Source organism: Orcinus orca, chromosome 11, assembly GCF_937001465.1.
Source record: "Orcinus orca chromosome 11, mOrcOrc1.1, whole genome shotgun sequence".
Classification (NCBI taxonomy): domain Eukaryota; kingdom Metazoa; phylum Chordata; class Mammalia; order Artiodactyla; family Delphinidae; genus Orcinus; species Orcinus orca.
Window position 1 is genome coordinate 86,884,050 of NC_064569.1, and position 20,545 is coordinate 86,904,594.

Sequence of the window (20,545 nt, forward strand, 5' to 3'; positions counted from 1 at the left end):
CCAGGGCATGAAACTCACATGATTATTAAAAGAAACACATTTGCTTGCTACAGTGTTTTTGAAGTTTGAGAGACTCTCCCAAAGGCAAGAGATCACAGCTGACAAATGCCAAATAGCCATCCTACTTTGTCCCCAGAAAGCCAGGCTCACCCTTACCTAAGACAGGGGATGTGATGAAAAGGCTGGCCAGTCTGGCATATCACAATGTAAAAAAGGGCCGAGAGAGAAGATGTAATCTTGCAGGGCCAAGAAAAGAGATTTCCAGGAACAAAAAAAACACAAGAGCATAAAAGTGAAGGCACGGTCCAATCTCCCCACTCCCCACCTTTTCGCTTTTACATGCTGGACTGTGCTGTTTCCCTGAAGTGTTGGGCAGCAAGATGCTGGGTCGTGGTTTTGCAGACTGAGTCTCCTGGGCTTCCAAAGGGGAAATGGGGGTGAGACAATGTGCCTTTGATGTTTGAACTTGGGTCCTGAAATCAGAACCCCAGGCAAAAACCGTTTTTATCTCTTCCATCCTAGGCAAACCAAGTTGAAAGCTCCGGGGCACTTCCTTTTCAGCTGTTCTTTCCTTATTGTCAATTACCTCCCTGCTGAGAGAATGGAATTCCTTTGACTGAAAACAGGGGTCCATCCCAAGATGGTGCCAGAGATTTCTTTCTTCCTTTTCTCTCTCGATTAGGTTACCCTTATAGCATCACACGCTAGAAGGTGTATGTCTATCCTCTTTTATTTACTTAGCATTAGAAGCCAGTTATGGTTGGTGTGTTTACACAGAGTTGACAAATTTGAGGGTCAATCACCTTCACCTACGTGTCAATAGGAGAGTAACCCCAGGATCTGGTTTGGGAAAGAAACATTTAAGAGGAATTATTTTTGAGATCTGGTGAACAGCAGCACTGATTCAGTGAAGCTGCAGGTTTTATGAGCCTGCAGGTACTGTGAATAATATACAAATAACTTACATTTCCATGAACTGCAGCTGAGGAAACACTTGACCTATGAATTTACTGGACTGGGGACCCAAGCTTCTTCCTAACATGTATGCAGAAATATTCTCTAAAATACCCACCAAGCTGGGATTTAATACTCTCACATATTTAAGACAGTAACCTCTATGAAGGCCAGGAATTATCTGTATCACAGGGTTTAGGACAAGGCTTGCCCCCAATTAGGGGTCGCTGCAGACCACCAAATACCTGGTTAGTATCAGCAGCACAAGCTTCAGAGTGTCGCTAAGTTCAACTCTCAGATCCACCAGTTACTAGTAGTTGGTATAACCTTGGAAAATGCACTTAGCCAACAAGCTGAATTTTCCTTACCATAAAATAGGGATCTTAACAATTCATCTTTCATGGATATAAGGGTTAAATGAGATCATACATACACATATCCTAGCACAGGGTAAACACTCAATAACTCCAAGCTATTATTAGTATTACTTTCAAGTGTTAATTTTAAAATGTTACTTCCTTCCTCAAAACCAGTGGCATCCCCCTACTCCTGGTGTAAAATCCATACTCTTTCCTTTAGCCAATGTGGTCAAAATATGGCCCTCTCCAATTTCCTCTCTCCTGCCACCCTATTCAGTCCCTCAGTCTCAGAGGCCCTCTGTCACTTCTCACAATACAAGCTGCTTCCCTCCTCTGAGCATCTGCACATATTGTTCCCTCTGCCTGGAATGCCCAGGTCTTCAAAGGGCTCACTTCTCATTCCATTCAGGTCTCAGCTCAAAAGTCACTTATCTGTTCGCCTGTCTATTCACTAAATTTCAGCTCCATAGCCCAGAGCCTGCCTTGTTCACCTTTGCATTCCTAGTACCTAGAACAGGGCCTGGCATGTAGTGGGCACTTAGTTTTTTTAATGAATGAATTATTCCTCTGGAACTAGTTATTACAATATCACCTGATTGTACAGTCCAAAATGGTGCATTCCCCACATGAAACCCCAGAGGTCCTAAACGTACAGGGTTAGGCGCATCATTGCTTTGTCATGTTGCTGCTATTATTGTTATTGCTACTGCTGCTTTTGCTAGGATGTATGTGTGTGTGTGTGTGTCTGTTTTAAATCACAAAGGTCCTTGTTGAAGAAGAAATTGTAAAGTTCACTTAGCTAATGTCCAAACAGCCAATTAGATGCCTGGGCACTGATTTTTCACTCAGAAAATTAACACATGTCTGAACTCAGCTAAGGCTCCTGATTGGCCCATCAAACGACCAATCAGCTTCCAGGGAGAAGGTTTCACTTTGTGAGCTACAGAGGGACCAGGGTATTAACTCACAGACTCAGTTCCCACCACCATTGCTACCTCTGCACTGCCCCTGCCACACCCCAGGGTTGAAAAGGAGGGAAAAGGCCAGGCTGAGGGGGATGCCTGGGGCACAGTGGTGGGCTGCAGAGCCAGCAAAACAAGACACAAGGTCAGAAATACAGGGCTGAGGCCTGGCAGAGGGAAAAAAACAAGTGGGGTAAGAAGACCTGTGTGCCAGGGCCACCAACTAGCCAGCGTACCCAGTATTATAAGCTGAATATTCCCAGCCCCACTGCAAAACAAAAACCAAACAAACAAAAAACCCTATGTTGAAGTCCTAACACCTAGTTCCTCAGAATGCAATCCTATTTGGAGATAGTCTTTAAAGAAGTAATCAAGTTAAAATGAGGTCATTAGGGTGGGCCCTAAGCCAAAATGATTAGTGTCCTTCTAAGAAGGAAAAATTTAGACACAGACACATACAGATGTGAAGACGCAGGGAGAAAATGGCAGTCTACAAGCCAAGGAGAGAGGCCTTAGAAGAAACCAACTCTACTGACACCTTAGTCTTGGACTTTCAAGCCTCCAAATCCAAGGAAAAATAAATTTCTATTGTTTAAGCCACCCAGTCTGTGGTAGCAGCCCTAGCAAACAAACACACCCAGGGAGTCATGAACCTTCCAGAGCCTCAGTTTCCACAACTACGATGCTGTCCAATATGGCAGCCACTAGCCAAATGTGGCCGTTGAGCTACTTGAAATGTGGCTAAAGTGTCTGAGGAGCTGAATTTTTATTTCAATTAATTTTAATATCCATCTGTAGCCAGTGGCTTAGACAACATAGTTACATACTTAATTTCAGAGGATTTACAGACCCCCTGTAGCTCACTCATGAAATATCCTGTCAATGGCCCAGATTAAGAACTACTTAGGATGATTATGGGGTCTTCATGACAATGACCTTTTTGAGCTTACCAGTATATGTATCATCTCATTTAATCCTACTGACAAACCCTAGGAGGGGGTAGAATTGTTATCCCAATATAGGTGCAGTCATTGAGGCACTGAAAGGCCCACCATCCTGCTCAAAGTCTCAAGTCTGGTGTGAGAACTCAAGCTCTTCCCCGACTCCCTAAAGCCAGTTCTAAGGGTTTTATGAATTGAAGCCCAAGCTCTCACCTGAGGCCTTGGTGAAAGTTATTTCTAGTCACCCAAAGAACTTTAATTCATGCTGATACCCATCTTTAAAGTTACGAGCAAGGGCTTCTCTTCTTGAAGCCTCCAGCAGGGGCTGGACTAAGGCCTTGACCTTGATAATAGGATGTTCTTCCATTGAGGTTCATCTCTGGCCTTCCCTTGGAGGGGGACAGACTCCTGTTCCCCATTCAGCCTGAAGGATTCCCAAGGTCAAGGAGGGCATGATGCTAGTAAAGAAGTAGGCTTCTTGATGCCAGACTTCTGTGACCACAGACCTGTCTCCCAAATAAAGAACTGGAAACTTCATGCTGGATTAAAACTCTGCTTCCTGGTAAAGAAGCCTCCAGCTCTAGGCTAAGAAATCTCACAGAACTGCACACAGAGCACGTGACCCACACTGGTCCACACTATGCATGATGGCCTTCAGGTTTCCATGGCAACACAAAGAGCAAAAACACTCCACATTTAATAAAATTCACTCTCATCCTGCATTTTGTATCTCAACTCACTTCTCACTTCTGGAAATTCCCCCCAATTACCAGGCATATTCAGATTTGTTTTAGCAGCCTGGAATTCTACTTTTGTCAATTCTTCCTCCAAAAAACTCCTTCAAGGCCCAGCTTGGATGCCATATATTTCCATGAAAACTTCTAAGCTTGGGCCTCCTTGGTCCCAGAATATATTGTTTACATATCTACGGCAGGTCCTGGGCAGGGCCTGGGACTCTGCATTTCTAACAATCCCAATTTATGCTGATGCTTCTGGTCCAGGGACTGCAGTTTGAGACCCACTGCAAGAGATGTTTGTGGAATGAATAAGTGACTGAATAAATGCAGATTTCCCCCTTAAAAATCCTATCTCCAAGGGTCCCAAAAATGAGCTTTAGAAAAATCAAGATAAAAGATATTACCAGCATTTACTTCTACATGAGGAGCCAAAATAGAAATAGCAGGGGGAAAAGGCATAGCAAAACCCAGCAGGGAACCAGAAGAAGGAAAACTGAAATATCAGAAAAACTTTAGGGTCACCGTCTGGTTTCCTCTTAGCCCTTACTGTATAAGTTATGATGAACAGACCAGAAATTAAAAATAGGTTTATTTTTCTGACTCAACCATATATTAAAAAATATTCTACAGAAATGTTTTGACTCAGTAAATCCAAGACTAGGGATTTTTCATAAGAAAATAGTCAGAAATGAATGTAAACATGATGTACAAGGAGAGTCTTTAAAGCCCTGTTTATAATAACCAGAAATTTAAAACAATTTATATATTTGACAAAAGAAAATAGATCCAATAAATTATGGTATGTCCATAAATGGAACACTATAAAGCCTTTTAAAATGTCCTTAGAGTGGAATATTTATTGATATAGGAAGAGATGCATGATATAAAAAATGAAAAAAAATCAAGCTAAAACCCAGTATAAACAGTATGATCTAACTCTGGATAAAAACCACATTACAGATATAGAAAAGTAGACTAAAAATATAAATATGTATAAAGAGCCATTCATCAAAATGAGAGAGCAGAAATTATTTTTAAAATTTTAACAGTTGTATTTCAATCATTCCTGCCATAAACACATGTTGCTTGTGTAATTTTTTAAAGGATAGTTTTTTTAAATGACAGACTGGGAAGTTTATACTCTCCATTTCTTCCCATGAGGAACTAAAGAGTTGAAGCATGAGCACTTTTATAAGCTCTTCCCCTCCCTGTCCTTCTATAAACACCAACAACTCAAACTGCATTTGCAAAGTATCTGTCACACCAACAGATCCCTCTTCTTCCTTGGCATTTCTTGGACCTGCTGGAAGTTAATTCCTAACTCAGAAAGGCTAACTTTGAATAACTCATGACACCACCCCTGAAGCATCAGCTTTGGGGAATGACATTTACAATAGATCCACCGTTACTTGGCCACCCAGAAAACTGCCATTTTCCAGAAACCACGGCTGTCTCACATAGTGGTTTTCAATAAGGTGGGTTGCTTAGCAACCACCAAGAAACGGGGAAGACAGAAGGAGGCACCAGCCACAGCTACTTTATCACCAAAGTGCGCTGTGCTACATGTGTCTGGTTGCACTCAAGGTAACCAAATAAGAGATAACACCCAGCTATTTTTGCATCATGAGGAAAAAATACTTGGCTCCTGCCCAGAAGGGCAATTACCTAAAAATCTTGGCAGGCCCCATGGTATGAGAAATGGTAACTGATACGGGGGTGAAAAAAAAATCACTGACCTTCATAAATACTGATGATATGAGGATGGTTGAGGGATGACATGATCTCAATCTCTCGTCTGATGTGAACCATGTCTTGTTCATCCTTAATTTTGTCCTTACGAATGGATTTTATAGCAACCTATAAAGTCAGGAAATGAAATGTTACTCAGAGAACTAAACAGATGCAAATCAGCCATTGGGAGAGTTTGGAAAATAAATACAGATGTTACTTGTTGGCAGAACCGACAATAACCAAAACAAAGCTTCGAAATACCCCCGTCACATCTTTCATTTATAGCAAAAACACCCTTCTCCAGACAACAGAAAACATCAGGTTTTAACAGCCTGGGTTTGGGATGGTGGCTTTTTTTTTTTTTTTTTCCACAAAGCAGAGGGCTGCTTCACGTGGCTAGATTCATTTACTCTAGGAATCCTGATCCTTTGAAAAAAGAAAAAAGGAGAGCTTGGTTTACAGGGTGTCGATGACTAAACATGGAGAGGTGAAATTAGCATCACTCAGCCCCACCATGCAGCTGCCGCAGTGATGGATAGAAAAGGCTTTACTGCGTGGCCTGTCTCAAGGCCAGTTCTGCTCAAACCTTGGGTTTTAAGACTCCGGCTTATGCTATGCTGATGCAATTGCTCAGAAGCCAAATCCTTCCTACATCCTTCCTCTCACTAAGGCACCTTTGACAGCAAGTGATTCGACCAAAAGGCCCTGCTTGAGAAAAGTCAGAGTAAAACCAAGGAAGCTAAGCTAGACTCCCTGCCCAGCCCCAGTTGATTCCAAAAGCTCCGTGCCAATGTTGTCTGCAAATCCAAACTGCAGAGAGTTGCCAGGGCCAAGGCGCAGAGCAATTACTCAAAAGAAACACATAAATAAAAAGACATTAAAGGACAATGGGAATCTAATAAGGAAGAAATATGTTTGCCAATGAATTCATCTCTGCTCATAAACAAGTTGGTTGGTAATCTAATCCGCCTTGGCTCTAAGGGGGACAAAAACTACTTTGGCGGAGGGGGTTAGCCATGGGTAACAAGGAAACCTGCCAATCGATTTGCTGCCAGCTCTGAAAGCCTGCTTAGTTCACTCCAAACTGGTCCTTTTGTGACCTCGACCCTCACCTTAGCAACCTTTCCTGGATGAAAGGAAGTAAAACCACCCCTCAGATTGCAAAGGCTCTGGAGGAAAAAGTCCTTGTTAGCAGCAGCCCAGGGCCACACCTCGCCTATCACAGGGTCAAGCATGGGCGGCTGCAGCAGGAATGCACTCACACCCGTGATCATCTGCAGTTTCCGACTGGGCACCAGATCCCCATGCAGCGCTATACACGGAAATGTCTCTAAAATACAACCAGTCCATCTGTGACGCCACAAGACTTAGGAAGCTCTTATTATTCTTGATTTTGCTCTTTGCTGGTTAAATCAATTAGCAGGTCCCCGGATTTCTCCTTTGCAGACCTTTCCCCAGCTGTCATTAAATCAGTATTGGTGTCATTCATTACCTGACCCTACACTAGTGGGGATCTTGTTCACTGCTTTCTCTCCAGCGCTTAAAACCATGCCTGGCGCGTGGCAGGCCTGAGAAAACACTGAGTGTGGGCAGGGAGGCAGGTACATAGAGAGGGAAGGGAGAAGGAGGGAAGAAGGGCAGGGGGGCAGGGGTTGATGTTATTAGGTGGATGAGAGGCCAGACCAGGGAAGTGATAGTAGAACTGGAGCAAAAACGGAGGGACCACTCCAGTCAAACAGCACCACCAAGACAGGCACGTCAAGAAGGTGACTTAGGATTTCTTTGGCATCCTACTTAACGTGGGCAATTGAGGAATGGGGAAAGCAAACAGGAAACACAGGACGCCCTGCTGTAAACCCAGGGGCAGGTAGCACCCTCCCTAGAGTGTGGATGGACCACGCGTCTGGGGAGACAAGGAGGCTGCACAGAGATGAATGAGCTTCCAGCTTCAAGGCCCCCTTTCACCAGGGTGCCAGGCCCCCCAGCTCCCCCAGGCCCTCACGACAGCCCCATTCAGGATGCAGCAAGAAATGCCTGCCTTTGCTTACGTCAAATGTAAAGACACGACTTGAAGGCTTTAATTTATCTGAGCAGGGCCTGCGATCCTGGGAGCTTGCGCTGGAGGAAGCCGACAGTGAACGCACTCAGGCCATGGAGGATGTGGGTGGCTCTTGGACCAACTCCTACATTCCTCCAGGAACTAAAGATGGGCCGAGTGGTGAAACTACCCCTTTGATTATACAGCAGGCTGAACTTGGCCTTGGGGAGGCCCTATTGTCAAATGACAATAGAAATAAATTCTTTCACCATCCAAGGTCAGGGGAGGGTAGTGACATTCCGGGGGTTGAGAAAATAAGTGGACTTGTCAATCCCCCCAACCATGGAGCGAGAGGCCAACGGTCCCACGGTGTCTTTGCCAGAGGGATGTTTCCAGCCCAGTGTGAAGAGGAAAGTGCCCACATTCTAATCACACCCCGCTCTGCACTGAGGAAACTAAAAGGGCTCCATAAATGTTAATAGCCATGGTGGTTGTCCCTCCACAAAAGCTTCCCTCTTCCGACAATGAATCTTCTATTGAAAGTGTAAAAGAGGGCTCATTCTGCCCCCTATTTCAAAGGCGTGGTGGGAGACAAATGCTAGAAATCACTGAGAACTGTCAAGGCCAGAGGGGAGACATTCAGTTCAACTCCCAAGAGCGGGAGATGACTCACCCAAGGTCATAGATCCAATGAATGGCCAACCACGAAAGCAATAAGGATAGAAATAATAGCGGCATTCACGACGCACTTAATATATGGTACAGACACTGTGATAAGTGCTTTACACACCTCGGATCTTTACATCCTTATCATTCAAGCTTCAGCTCCGTGGTCCCTCAGGGAGGCCTTCCCTGAGCCCTCTACCTGATAAGGACACTCCTGGCCTTATACTCTCCCTACACCTTTCCCACACCATCTGAAATTATCCTGCTTCTTTGTTTGATGCATATTCAGCCTGAGGCCAAATCCAGGATGTTTCCATAGGAGCCAGATAGCTAAAAACGGTTGTCACATTTCTGAAGAGTTGTTTAAAAAGGAGAATGAGATCTAAAAATGCAGCTTCTGTAACGTAATGCAGTGCCTCCTTTGTGAAGTTGAAGGATAAACTGAGCCAGCACACGGTGAGGCAGCATGATGGTTAAGGACATGGCCTTGAGTCCTGGCTAAAACCACTCACCAGCTGTGTGATCTTGAGCAGGTTGCAAAACCTCTCTGTGCTCCAGTTTCCTCATCTGTCAAGCAGGAAAATACAGGACCTGCCTCACAGGGCCCTATGAGGATTAAATGGCTTAGAACATGCCTGGCCCAGGATAAGGGCTTAATAAATGTCAGCCACATTTAACCCAGAGTCAATACCCCATAAATTCCTCCTGCTTCCTCGTGGGGCAGCAAGTGAAGGTCTAGGGAATGGAGACCACATTTGTTCCCAAAGTGCAAAAAGGGCAGGAGAATCTCTCTCCTGGGTCTTTAAATTGTACCCTCATCAGAAATGTCTGGAAGCTCAGAACAGCTGAGCCCACATGAGCATCCGTGGCTCCTGAGTCTGAGACCAGACAGGAGGACGAACAACTGGAACCCGAAAAGCAACCTCAGGACCATTTCCCCTTTCTCCTTCCAATAGTGGCCAAAGGCTACCAAAGAGATACACAGAGATGCCCGATATTATGGAGCAAACCTCCTCCCCAGTTTTCCTCAATCCTCACCCACATCTACAAAGAAAGACAGAGGTAAGGAAAGGGCCCAGCAGGAAGAGGTTACCAAATGTCTGAAATCATACACCCTCCAAAAAAAAGTCCAGTTGGTTCCTGCAGGCGCTGGAGAGATTTCACTCTGCCTTCAAAATGATTGAAGCTGGGAACTCAGGTGTTTAAGCCCAACGCACAGCCCAGCCCCTTTCCTAAGTGTTCCCAAGTCTAGACATCACCGTGTGCCTTATAAATGAGGCCACCCTATCGTTCAATGATTAAACCTTATGGCTGTGGACCTGCAAATTCTGCCCTGCGGTGCCTGACTGTTTAAGAGGCAAAAAGCCCGGCCAATGCCGATCCCTTGCTAAATATAACAGCCTTCTCTTCTGCAGTGGTTGTTTTTCCTTTTTTGAATAATCACCCAAAACTACCTGCTCTGCAGCCTGCTGGGCTTCCTTTTCCACAGTGGCCATTGTGAATGTTAAGAGCTCGGGGATCTAGGCAGGGCTACGGGGAGCAGAGCAGTATGATGAAAGCTCAGGCTTTTGCTGGCTGGATGACCTCAGGCAAACCTGAACCTCACAGGTCTCAGTTTCCTCAGCTGTAAAATGGGGTCAGCAAGTCCTAACTCTTGGGGCTGTTGTAAGGAGGAGAAGTAAGTACAGTGCCTGGCCCTCAGGTGTTCACTGAATGGCAGCGACTATAACGAGGCCTGTCAGAACGACACGGTGATACAGGGTCTTGGGCCACATTTAAAGGGGTGACAAGCCCACAGCACATCATCACATGGGCCTCTCCCCTCCCCATTCCTCCCCCACACATCCTCCCCTTCCCCACATCTGTACTGAGGCAAGAACAGGTTAAATTTAATATCCAGCCTGCATGCCTACACAGAGCAGGGCAGCCAGCCATCTTCCCGGGCTGCTTTGGGGAGTGGAGAAAATTCCGGGCAGACTGTGTGTATTTGAGGCTCCAACCAAAAGAATCACTACCCTCTTCCCTCCACAGCCACCTCCCATGGTGCTCATGGATTGACATCTGTCAGCCTAAAGGGAGGCTGTTCCAGAACAGTGCCTCTCAAAGGGGTCCTGGACATCTGGTCAAAATGAAGATTCTGAATCCACAGGTCTAAGGTGGGGCCTGGGATTCTGGGGTTCTAGCAAACTCCCAGGTGATGCACCAGTGCAGTCAGCCCAGGAACCACACTTTGAGTAGCAAGATCTTAGTGCTTTGTCTTTGGCCTAACAGATCAACATTTTTAAAGCAATGGCAATATTCTTAATAATAACAGTAACTAATATCTAGTATGTGTTAACCATGTGCCAGTGGACTTTATCTCATTTAGTCCTAACTACAACCCCATCGTACAGGGGCACCTAGGCACCGAGGAGATAAACATTGCCCAAAGTCACACTGCCTGGAAGAGATGGAGCGAGGACTTGAACCCAGGCAGGCTGAGCCCAGAGGCTGCTGATTCTCGAGGCTGTGGAAAAAGCTGGGATGGACAGCAAACATGGCAGGTGACAGAATCTCTCAAAGGATCCCAAACAGTCCCCAAAGCCCAGTGTGATGGGCCCCCTCCAAGCAGATGAAGTTTTTTACAGGGTCCCATGTGAGGTCCTGGGAGGTCAGGAGTCGGGGACTGAGCAGCAGGGAAGAAACAGGGCCATAAAACACGGCGTTAGCATCACTTAGTGAGAACAAGTTTGAGTTCTAATCCCGGCAACAGGAGCTGGCAGCTTCCCTGCCATTCACAGGTGTGATCTCACACCCGGCCACGTTCCACGGCTCCACGGGAGCTGCAAGGCACTGAGTCAGAGGCAGCTCAGGGGACCTTTTCTTACCAAGAGGCCCAGAGGCCATCTGCAGTGGGAATGAATGGTTAGCCAAGTCAAGTTGGAGGCCAGCGTAGGGCGTTCCTGCTCTGGCCTGGTTGATGGTCCGAGTTCAAGGCAAAGGCACAGCTCCACACGGGCCCCACGGGTCCAAAGCTCCCCAGGATCACCAAACAGCTTTCACTTAGAAAGGCTGTGCCCGGCCATCACCACGGTGACACCAGCCAGGAGGCCACCTTGCAGCCAAGGCCCCTGATTAATTAAATGCCCCCCAGCTCTTTGTGAGGAGTCTGGCCAACTCAGGACAACACTCTAGCAAGTTGCCGTGATGCAACGTTCAGCCCCATGGAAACCCAAGGCAGCTCCACCGTGGGCCTCTTCCTCTCTGGCCTGTTGATTCATGTAAATGCGTGGATGTTTCTTCAGACAGAAGCAGGTTGGAAGCCAAGAGTTGTATCAGCAGGCTCTGAGGAGAGGCGTCCTGACGCCAGGGAGCACAGCATATAGAAGAAAGACCTTTTTCTTCAAAGAACGTTATCCTACCATTCGCCACCACCAGCCTTTTAACCTTCTAAGAGGTTCTGAACATATAATCCTGTGTAAATCAGCTCTCAATCCTCGATTTCCCAAAACTCCCCATAAGAGATGGTGTTTCCTCAGATGACCCTGATTTTTTTTTTTCTCCTGCCATGAAAAATGTGTTCTATCTCCAGAATTGAAACAGCAAAGCAGATTTTTATTTGACCGGGCCAGGGCCCACTTCGGAGGTCCTCAGAAGGGCCTGGGATGTTTCTATCTACAGATACAGTCATCCCTTGTTCTGGACCTGCCCCCTTCAAGGGCTGAGCGAAGAATGTCATTATTGCATGTGTCGATGCCACAAGGGAAGTGGAATTAATGACTAAGAAACTGCAGGCAGATTTACACTCCCTGTATGGCGCTGAGGTTTGTAAACAGGAGACAGTGGCCAGGGCTGACCGGGCAGGCACCGATGGAAAGTTAGCGCCAGCAGCAATGATAGAGCAAGCGACAAGCCCACCCCGAGCACGCAGTTAGATTCCAGGAGACAGCACTTGGCCAAAGGCTGGCTGGCGTACCACCTGCGTCAGATCCTCCGTCTGGGGAGGAAAGGGGGATGCTGACTGCCATAATGCAGATTCCAGGGCCCAGCCCAGACCTATTGAATTCGAGGATGAGGACAAGCTGGGACGGGCACTTCTTACAAGCTTCCCCGGTGATTCTGCTGCACTCTTTAGTTTGACCTTAAACCACAGTCAATGTGGCCGGGATGGCACTCCTTCTGTAACTTAAATACTATGCAGTCATATTAAATGCTCGATGATTAAGGAAAATTCATGAACTGCCCATCTAGAAAGAGGGGAATTTAAAACAAGCTACTTCCTTGAAGGGACTCAGTGACCTGTATTAATTTGCCCCTGGGAAAGGGAAGGTTTGTTCCCAGAGGACATCTGGCTCATCCTAGCCCGAGGCAGGCCTGTGGATGCCCGGAGGCCACGGAAGCTGGCTGCTCATGGGTTACTTCATGCTCTGCAGGCCACCTGGAGCTCCCACGCCTGGTCAAAGTGAATGTGTCCAGAGGAGGAGAGAGGAGGTGAGCTCTGGAGCCCCCCATCCTGCCTGCTCTGTGAGAGAGGGTCTAGCCGGGGCTGTGAGAAGCCCCCTCTTACGGGGATCCGCTGGAAATCTCTTAAGAAACCATCCCAAGGCCCCCTGCAGGAAATGGTCTCCAGTAGCACAAGAGATGCTACACAGGCAACACCAGCATCACAAAAATACTGAAAACGCGAGGCTTGTTCAGCTGGGACTCGAGTGGCCAAGCAGGGGGTTATTTTTGGACTCTCGCATTCCTGAAAGCCAAACGCAACACCAACTCAGAAATCTAAAGCTCAATGACTCTTCTTCCAGGTTTCAATAGCTCTGGGGGGAGGACAGACCAGATCAGAGGGCTGAGGTTACTTCTAAGTTGGACAGCCTCAAGTAGTAGCATCTGATCACTCTGACACTGTTTATACCACAGCTTGAATAAGCTCAGGATTGTGCAACTTTGATTTATCAAGCTCCAAGCCCAGCAGAGCCCCAGCCAGAACTGCTAAGAAAGCCAGCCTCAGCCCCTTGGCCCTGTCATCAGTCACAGGGACTTGGCCCAGGTGCCCCCTGCACAGGGAGGTACTCTGACAAACATGTCACAGCCTCAGTTTCCTCATCTGCAAATAAGGTGACAAGAGCACTGACCCCACGAGGTTGCTGTGGGGATCGTATCAGATTGTGTATATGATGAAGGGCGAGAAGGCATAACCAGCAACATTATCACTGGCAGATGTTAGAGCTACAAGGGCCCCAGAATGTTCTATGCCAGCCCCCTCGTTTTACAGATGAGGAAACCGAGTCCCAGGGAGATTAAAGTACAGGCCCAAGTTCACGAAGCTAACGGCAGTACTGGAACGGCAACAAGCGTCCTGATTCCCACTCCACTCCTGGATACATCATACCCTGGGTGGGGATTCCTAACCAAATTCCAAACCACAGCTGGCAGCAGGACTGAAACTGCCACCCCAAAAAAAAGGGTTTAAATTCACATTTACATGTGAGGCAGGCCCCAGCACAGCGAAGTCCCCAGAACTGCTGCATTATTAATAAACTGAGATGGGGGCGTGGGGCGGAGGTGACAGCCACTCCTAAGCGTGTTGGCACTTTAGGACCCGTTTCACAGCACGATGCGTGATTTCATTTCCATCTGACGCCAGGGGGCTGTCCTCACACAGGCCTGCTGGGGACACTTTTCAGTCCAATTCAGTCCGATCCTTGTTCCAATATCTGAAGCCTGATTTGATATCACACGTGAGTAGGCATACCTGGGCGGTTCTTCTCCCATATTTCTTAATTCACTGAAAACATTGCTTTTAAATACTAACTTCAGGCGGCCACTGAATCACTGACCTTGGGAACCAATGAAAAAGGGACACAAAAGACCGAAGAAACATTAGTTTTCCAAAGGGAAAGGAAATTAGCCAACTGAGTTTAGCTGATCCAGGTAAGCAGAACAAAGAAAAAAAAAAGTTTTTTAATTTCTTAAGATGGTAGGATACATGTAACACACACACACAAATTAAAGGGCAGGGCTTTAAATTTTATATTTTAACCATGGGTGATTTTAAAGATAAGTGAAAGAGAAGAGTCCTCAGAGGTTATTTTTATACTGACAGAATCCCTCTTAGGTGAAAAACGGGCATATAGCAATTAGAGCGCAAAGACGGATCAGAGAGGGAAGAGATATGGGGACGTATGTATATGTATAACTGATTCACTTTGTTATAAAGCAGAAACTAACACACCATTGTAAAGCAATTATACTCTAATAAAGATGTTAAAAAAAAAAAAAAAGACAGATCAGACAGGGAAGGAATAAGAGCCCGGGCTGCAGTCTGTCCCCGCCCCCACCCCCAGAGGCCTCATTCATTATCTCCTCACAAGCAGCAGCTTCTTTTCCTTCCAGGGGAAGCTCTCAGCTCTCAGTGTCCATTATCCCTGCTCCACAGCCGCTTCTCCCCCCGCTGGAACCCCCCATCGCCCTCCACTCCCCCCCACCCTCCTCTCCCCACCCCCCCCCACCCCACCCCCCCTCCCCGCACAATCCATTTGGATGCTTGTCAGCCCGCTAATTACCGCCCGGCCAACCTGCTACCAGGGATGTTGTCACAGAAGCACCTCCAGCTACAAAGGCACAGCCCCCACCCAGCTCTGCCAGCCCAACCCCCAAGGCGCATGCTCAGTCCCAGGTGGAAATTTCCTGCCACCCCATCAGGCCGGTTGCCTCCATGGGCCTCACCCACACCCATCACTCAGTGCCTACCCTCAGGGTGGTTGGGGCAGGGGTCTGTGGTCATTACAGGGACTTAAGGAGCAGCCTGGGTGTGTCCATGCCCCTGGACATTTATGCTTGTCATTTCCTCTGCCCGGATCCCCCCACACCCTACTGTCTGCAACTAACTTCTCCAGCTGACCCCCTCCTCCGCACCCACCCCCTGAAATAAGCCCCCGAAACGCACATATAGGTCCCCTTTCCTAACCTTGCTCACCATTACTTACAGGCTTCATTCACACAGAGACCGTTTCTGTTTTATTCATTGCAACATCTCCACTGCCTGGCAGGTAACTGGTGTTCTGTATACGCCAAAGAGCTGTGGCTGACATGGTCCCCAAGTATAAAGAAGGACCTTTATGAAACCATACAACAGTAATAGGGCATCTGATTCCACCCAACCCAGCCCCCAGCCCCCTGCCACTGAGTCTTCTTTGACCTGGCTAAACTCTCAAGTGTTGAATCCCTGCTTGTCCCAAAATCATTGAGCCTCAACTTGCTCATCTTTAAAATGGAGCAATAATAGTGCCCACTCCAGAAAGGCTGGGAGAGAATTCACAACAATAGCTAGTGGTAATCATGCTAATTCCCAGTTATCAAGCCCTTACTGTGTGCCAGGCACTGGGCACCATCCTGTTAAACCTCTCAACAGCTCATTCATGAAATTCTTACTAAAAGAGTATTTCTGCTTTCTCAGTGAATTTAAACTGAGTCTGAGGAAGGTGAAGTAACTTGCCCTAGGGCACACAACTAATGAACAGGAGAGCTGGGTCTCCCGAAACCCAAAGACCACACTCTGAAGCTCGGTAGCAACACTGACAAAGCACGTAGCACAGCGCCTGGCGTTTAGTGGGTGTCTGTAAAGAAGGCTGAATCGGAGTCTCCGGAGATGCAGGCGCCACCCAAGCCACACCGCACCGCCTTGTCCCCATCCTAAGTCTTTTCTTATTCAAATCAGTCCCATCTTCAAAAGCACATCCACTTCAAAAGCACATCCACTGCTCTCTGCAGGGCCAGGCAACACAGCTGAACAAAAGGCAGAATCAGACCAGAGGGTCTGGGAAGCACATCCCTAAAATGATGCAACAGTGAGTCAATTCTCCAGCAAGCAATCCTGGGAAATCTGCTCTAGATAAGGTACCGATCAAGGTCCTGCAGATCATGGACCGACCCCTCAAGTTGCTTGCAATCCCATGGAGAGGGCAATGGACAGGCTCTCCCTGCCCTGCACCCATTCATCCTTCTACTAGTAGGAGCACCCTGACATTGCACTGGGGCCCACCCCTACCCCACTGCTAAAGAGACTGACAGTCAAGATACTGCACCCTCCCCATGCCAATGGGGAGACACATGACCTACAGTTTGGCCAAGGAGATGCTCTTCCTAGGACTCTGAGACCCTTCCCAGCAAAGTGTTCTTTTGTGAGATCACAGGCAGAAACTGATGTAGAAGTCCTTCCAGGTCTCATTCTCCCATTTCCACCCCCAAGTCTCCCTCATGCTCCTAAGAGGAGAATTGAGTCTCACTTTGCCCAGAGTATGAATTTTCCCATCCCTGACAAGAGCCAGGAGAGAATCTCCCCTGTCCTCTTTGCTCACTCATGTCATGTGCCTTACACTCCATCATCCCCTCCATAAGATGGGCCTCTGACTACTTCACTTGACTGGTACTAGTTGAAATACCGTCTTCAGGACCCATCCAGATTAATTCTTACAAAAATTTCCTCTCTCACCCCGATAAAGACATAGTAAATTGCTGTGGAATTTGGCCTTTTTTTCTGGCTGACTGGGGGTTCAGTCAGGTTGTTTTGACCAATCTTGCAAGAAAGGTGCAGAAAGTCCAACGATATTCCCTGCCAAATAATATTCTACCCTATAAAATATTACCAGTTGTTATAAACTGAATTGTCTTCCCCTCCCCCCAGCAAATTCAAATGTTGAAGCCCTAACCCCCAATGTGACTATTTGGAGGCAGGGCCTTTAAGGAGGTGACTAAGGTTGAATGAGGTCATAAGGGTGGGGTCCTGATCTAACAAGACTGAAGTCCTCGGAGGGAGAGGAAGAGACCCCAGGAGCACGTGCTCACTGAGGAAAAGCCATGTGAGGCCACAGGGAGAAGGCAGCCATTTGCAAGCCAGGAAGAGAGGTCTCACCAGAAACCAAGCCTGCCGGCACCTTGATCTTTGACTTCCAGCCTCCAGAACTGTAAGAAAATTAATTTCTGTCATTTAAGCCACGTAGGCCATGGTATTGTTACAGCAGCCCAAGCAGACTAATATGCCAGTCGTTGTCTGTACTACCTAAATCACAGTCAACACATAATATAACAAGAGGGAGAGTCATTCACGGTCAATACCAGGAATAGGAAGCAGAGACGGCAGGATAGGAACCCTCATTCACCCCTGCGTCCCCAGCAACTAGGGGAGAGTCCGGTCCCATAACAGACATTCAATAAACACGTGTTGAGTTGAACTGAATTAAACATGCTGAATCCCATCAGTCATAATTTTTATAAGAATGTTCACCCAGGGCTTCCCTGGTGGCGCAGTGGTTGAGAGTCCGCCTGCCGATGCAGGGGACACGGGTTTGTGCCCCGGTCCGGGAAGATCCCACAAGCCGCGGAGCGGCTGGGCCCGTGAGCCATGGCCGCTGAGCCTGCGCGTCCGGAGCCTGTGCTCCGCAGCGGGAGAGGCCACAGCAGTGAGAGGCCCGCGTACCGCAAAAAAAAAAAAAAAAAAAAAGAATGTTCACTCATCCACCCACTACCACCAACCTGGGCCAAAATCTACAAGTTGCTGATGTCAGATTCCCAATTCCACTCTGGTCCACGTTGACTCTATACTTGCGGGTGAGACCGCAAACCCGTGTATGCAATACCAAGGTGTTTGAATGGCCCCCCCACCATGTACACAGTGCCATCTCACTTTATTTTACTCTCCCTACCACCCATGAGACAAATTACTTATTTTGCAGGAGAAAGAAACTGATCCTGCAGAAAGGAACTCTCTGAGTCCCCACAGGTCATAAAGGCAACACCCCAAGTTCCAACCCAGGTACTTGGATTCTGTGGCCAATACTACTTCCACTGGGCCACACCTGTTTCCAAGTGTCGTGAAATCCATGCAACCACGGGGTGAAGGAGAAACACCCCAAGTCCTGGCACTGTGATGCTTCTTTTCTCCATTGTTTAAACCCTGGGGAGAACGAGCTCAGATATCAGACTGTTCAAGTGTCGTGGGCGATCTGGCTGGGGAGCTAATCAGAGCAATTTGAGTGCACGGCTAAACGAGGACACCCCTTCCTGGACCAAGCCCTGCCTTTATGGCAACACTTCATAAGAACCATTCCCTTACAATACAACTGTCAAATCCAGCAACCGCAGGCCAGAAACATCCCAGCTGAACCCCGCCAAGCTGCTTTCTGATGTACTGTACACACAAATACCAATATTCCCCAGATGTTCTCCATGTAAAACATTTGGTTTGAGACACAGCCCTCCTTTCCCAAAAACTCTTACATTTGTTTAATGGACTCATACAGTTCAGCTAAAATATCCTGGAGCAGACATCTGAAGCCAGCCAGGCTCTGATGCAAGCATCCCATCTGCAGAAAAGAAGAACAAGTAAATAAGACGGTCCTCCCCAAGATTTATGCTCCCTGCATCTTTAAGCAGGTCATAAAATGTAAGCTATGTACGGATAATAATGCAAGTTGCTTTCAAGTGTGTTTCTGAGTCCATCTCGGTACTAATCTAAGACTGATGTTCAAAAGGGCAGTGGGTCTGGCTGGCATGCTAAGGAGGAGGCCACATTCTGTTTCTTACTCCCTCAGAAAAGAAGTTAAAAAAATCTGTCACTTGAGCAACCTAGATGATTGAGGTGAAGGTAGGTTTTCCCTTGGTTTTAGTTTTCCAAATATAGCAATAGCTCCTTTATTCCAAAGTCACTTGTCCCTCCGGAACACAGGTAAGATGTGGCGAAATGGGAAATGGACTGGACCTTGAATCAAGAGACTCAGCTCAGCCACAAACGAACTGAGTGAGCCTGGCCAGGCCAACTCTCCCCAGAATGGCTCATTCTTTTACAAGAGAAAACAGAATCTCATTAGGTTCATTGTCAGGGCCCATTCAGCTCTGAAGACTGTATGAGAAAGGAAACAAACTCTTAGAAAAGCCACCCCAAGAAATGGCATAGAGTCTATCCACTGAGCCCCTGAAGATGGTCACCCCATGTTTTCCTGCTAACACAATTCTAACAAGCTTGTCATGGCAAAGCTGTAGAGAAGTGGAAATACGGAACTAGAAAGCCACTAGAGACAGCCTCCCTGGTGGAATCAAGACAGGACGACTGGCTTTTACCTTTCGTCTTTTAACTTTTCTGTGTCTTGTGAGTTTTCAGTATTGAGCATGCATTATTTTTGCTAGAGGGAAAAGAAAAATGTTATCATTTTAAAAAGGGTCACAAAAAGGCATGGAAGCTGATGAAGGAGCAGATAGACAAACTATAAATAGCAGACATGAGAACTCCAAAATACAGTACTGAGAACCATTTAGAAGTTCCCCAAAAGACTTCGAGAAAAGGTTTAACTACCTTCAAGGTACTTCGTTTTAAGAAAGCAAGAAAGTGTGCATCCAACTGAGAAAGATTTCCATAAGAAATGGCTACAATTTTTTAAAAGATTGGCTTGTATATAAGCGAGCTTCAATTACCTGGAAAACTATATTTAGAGCTCTCTATTATAACCTTTCAGTATTTCCACTTAACCAATGCATCAGATTAACAAGAATTCTCCACTTTCTTGACTGGGCTCATGTCACGTTGAACCCTAGGGGCCGCTGGGCTGCTCTCTGCTTCTTCCACCCTCTTCTGTTTTACTAGCCAACTCCCCACCACCATCCCAGCCAAGCCAACTGCCCCAATACGGCAGCTTCTATAGTCCATGGAGCACCTCATCCTCCCAAAACGCCAGCAAATCATGGTGTAATTGTAACTTCCTCCATTTGAGGATAAAGATCCCCAGATTCATCACTGCCAAGAAAAGGCAAAATGCAATGAGACAACATACAAAAAATGCCCAATACTGTCCAACATACAGTACAACTGCAAAGCCCCTTTTTAAATGATTATTATTAACAAATAGGCCACACGCAGAAATGTGTGTAAGAACCCTGCAGTGAGACCTTCAAAATACGAGGTTGAGAGGATGGTGTCAGAGGGCAAAGTGAGACAGGGCTTGGGAGAAGAGGAACAGCTGTAGCCTCTTTTGAAAGAGGACATTTCGGGTCACCCCAGTAAAAGAAGTCCTTCCAAATGTACTTCTGTAACCCCCAGGGAATCGATTTTGCAGGACGGAATTATTTCCCTGAAATAAATAGACACACAAAAGTCGCCACAACTGGAGCCGAACAAGAAAACAAGCCA

General features: G+C 46.9%; 1 protein-coding gene across 4 annotated transcripts in view; it reads right to left on the reverse strand.

Moving 5' to 3' along the window:
* Positions 1–20,545, reverse strand: part of NUAK1 (NUAK family kinase 1) — a 68,857-nt gene that overhangs the window by 33,391 nt on the left and 14,921 nt on the right. For 2 of the 4 annotated variants that reach the window (XM_004269426.3, XM_033427567.2), the window contains exon 2: positions 5,690–5,810. In XM_004269426.3, the coding sequence (XP_004269474.1) occupies positions 5,690–5,810 (121 nt within the window). Of the gene's footprint in view, positions 1–5,689; positions 5,811–14,942; positions 15,163–18,642; positions 19,264–20,545 lie in introns of those variants that run through there. The other 2 variants (XM_033427568.2, XM_033427569.2) reach the window with 2 other exon arrangements.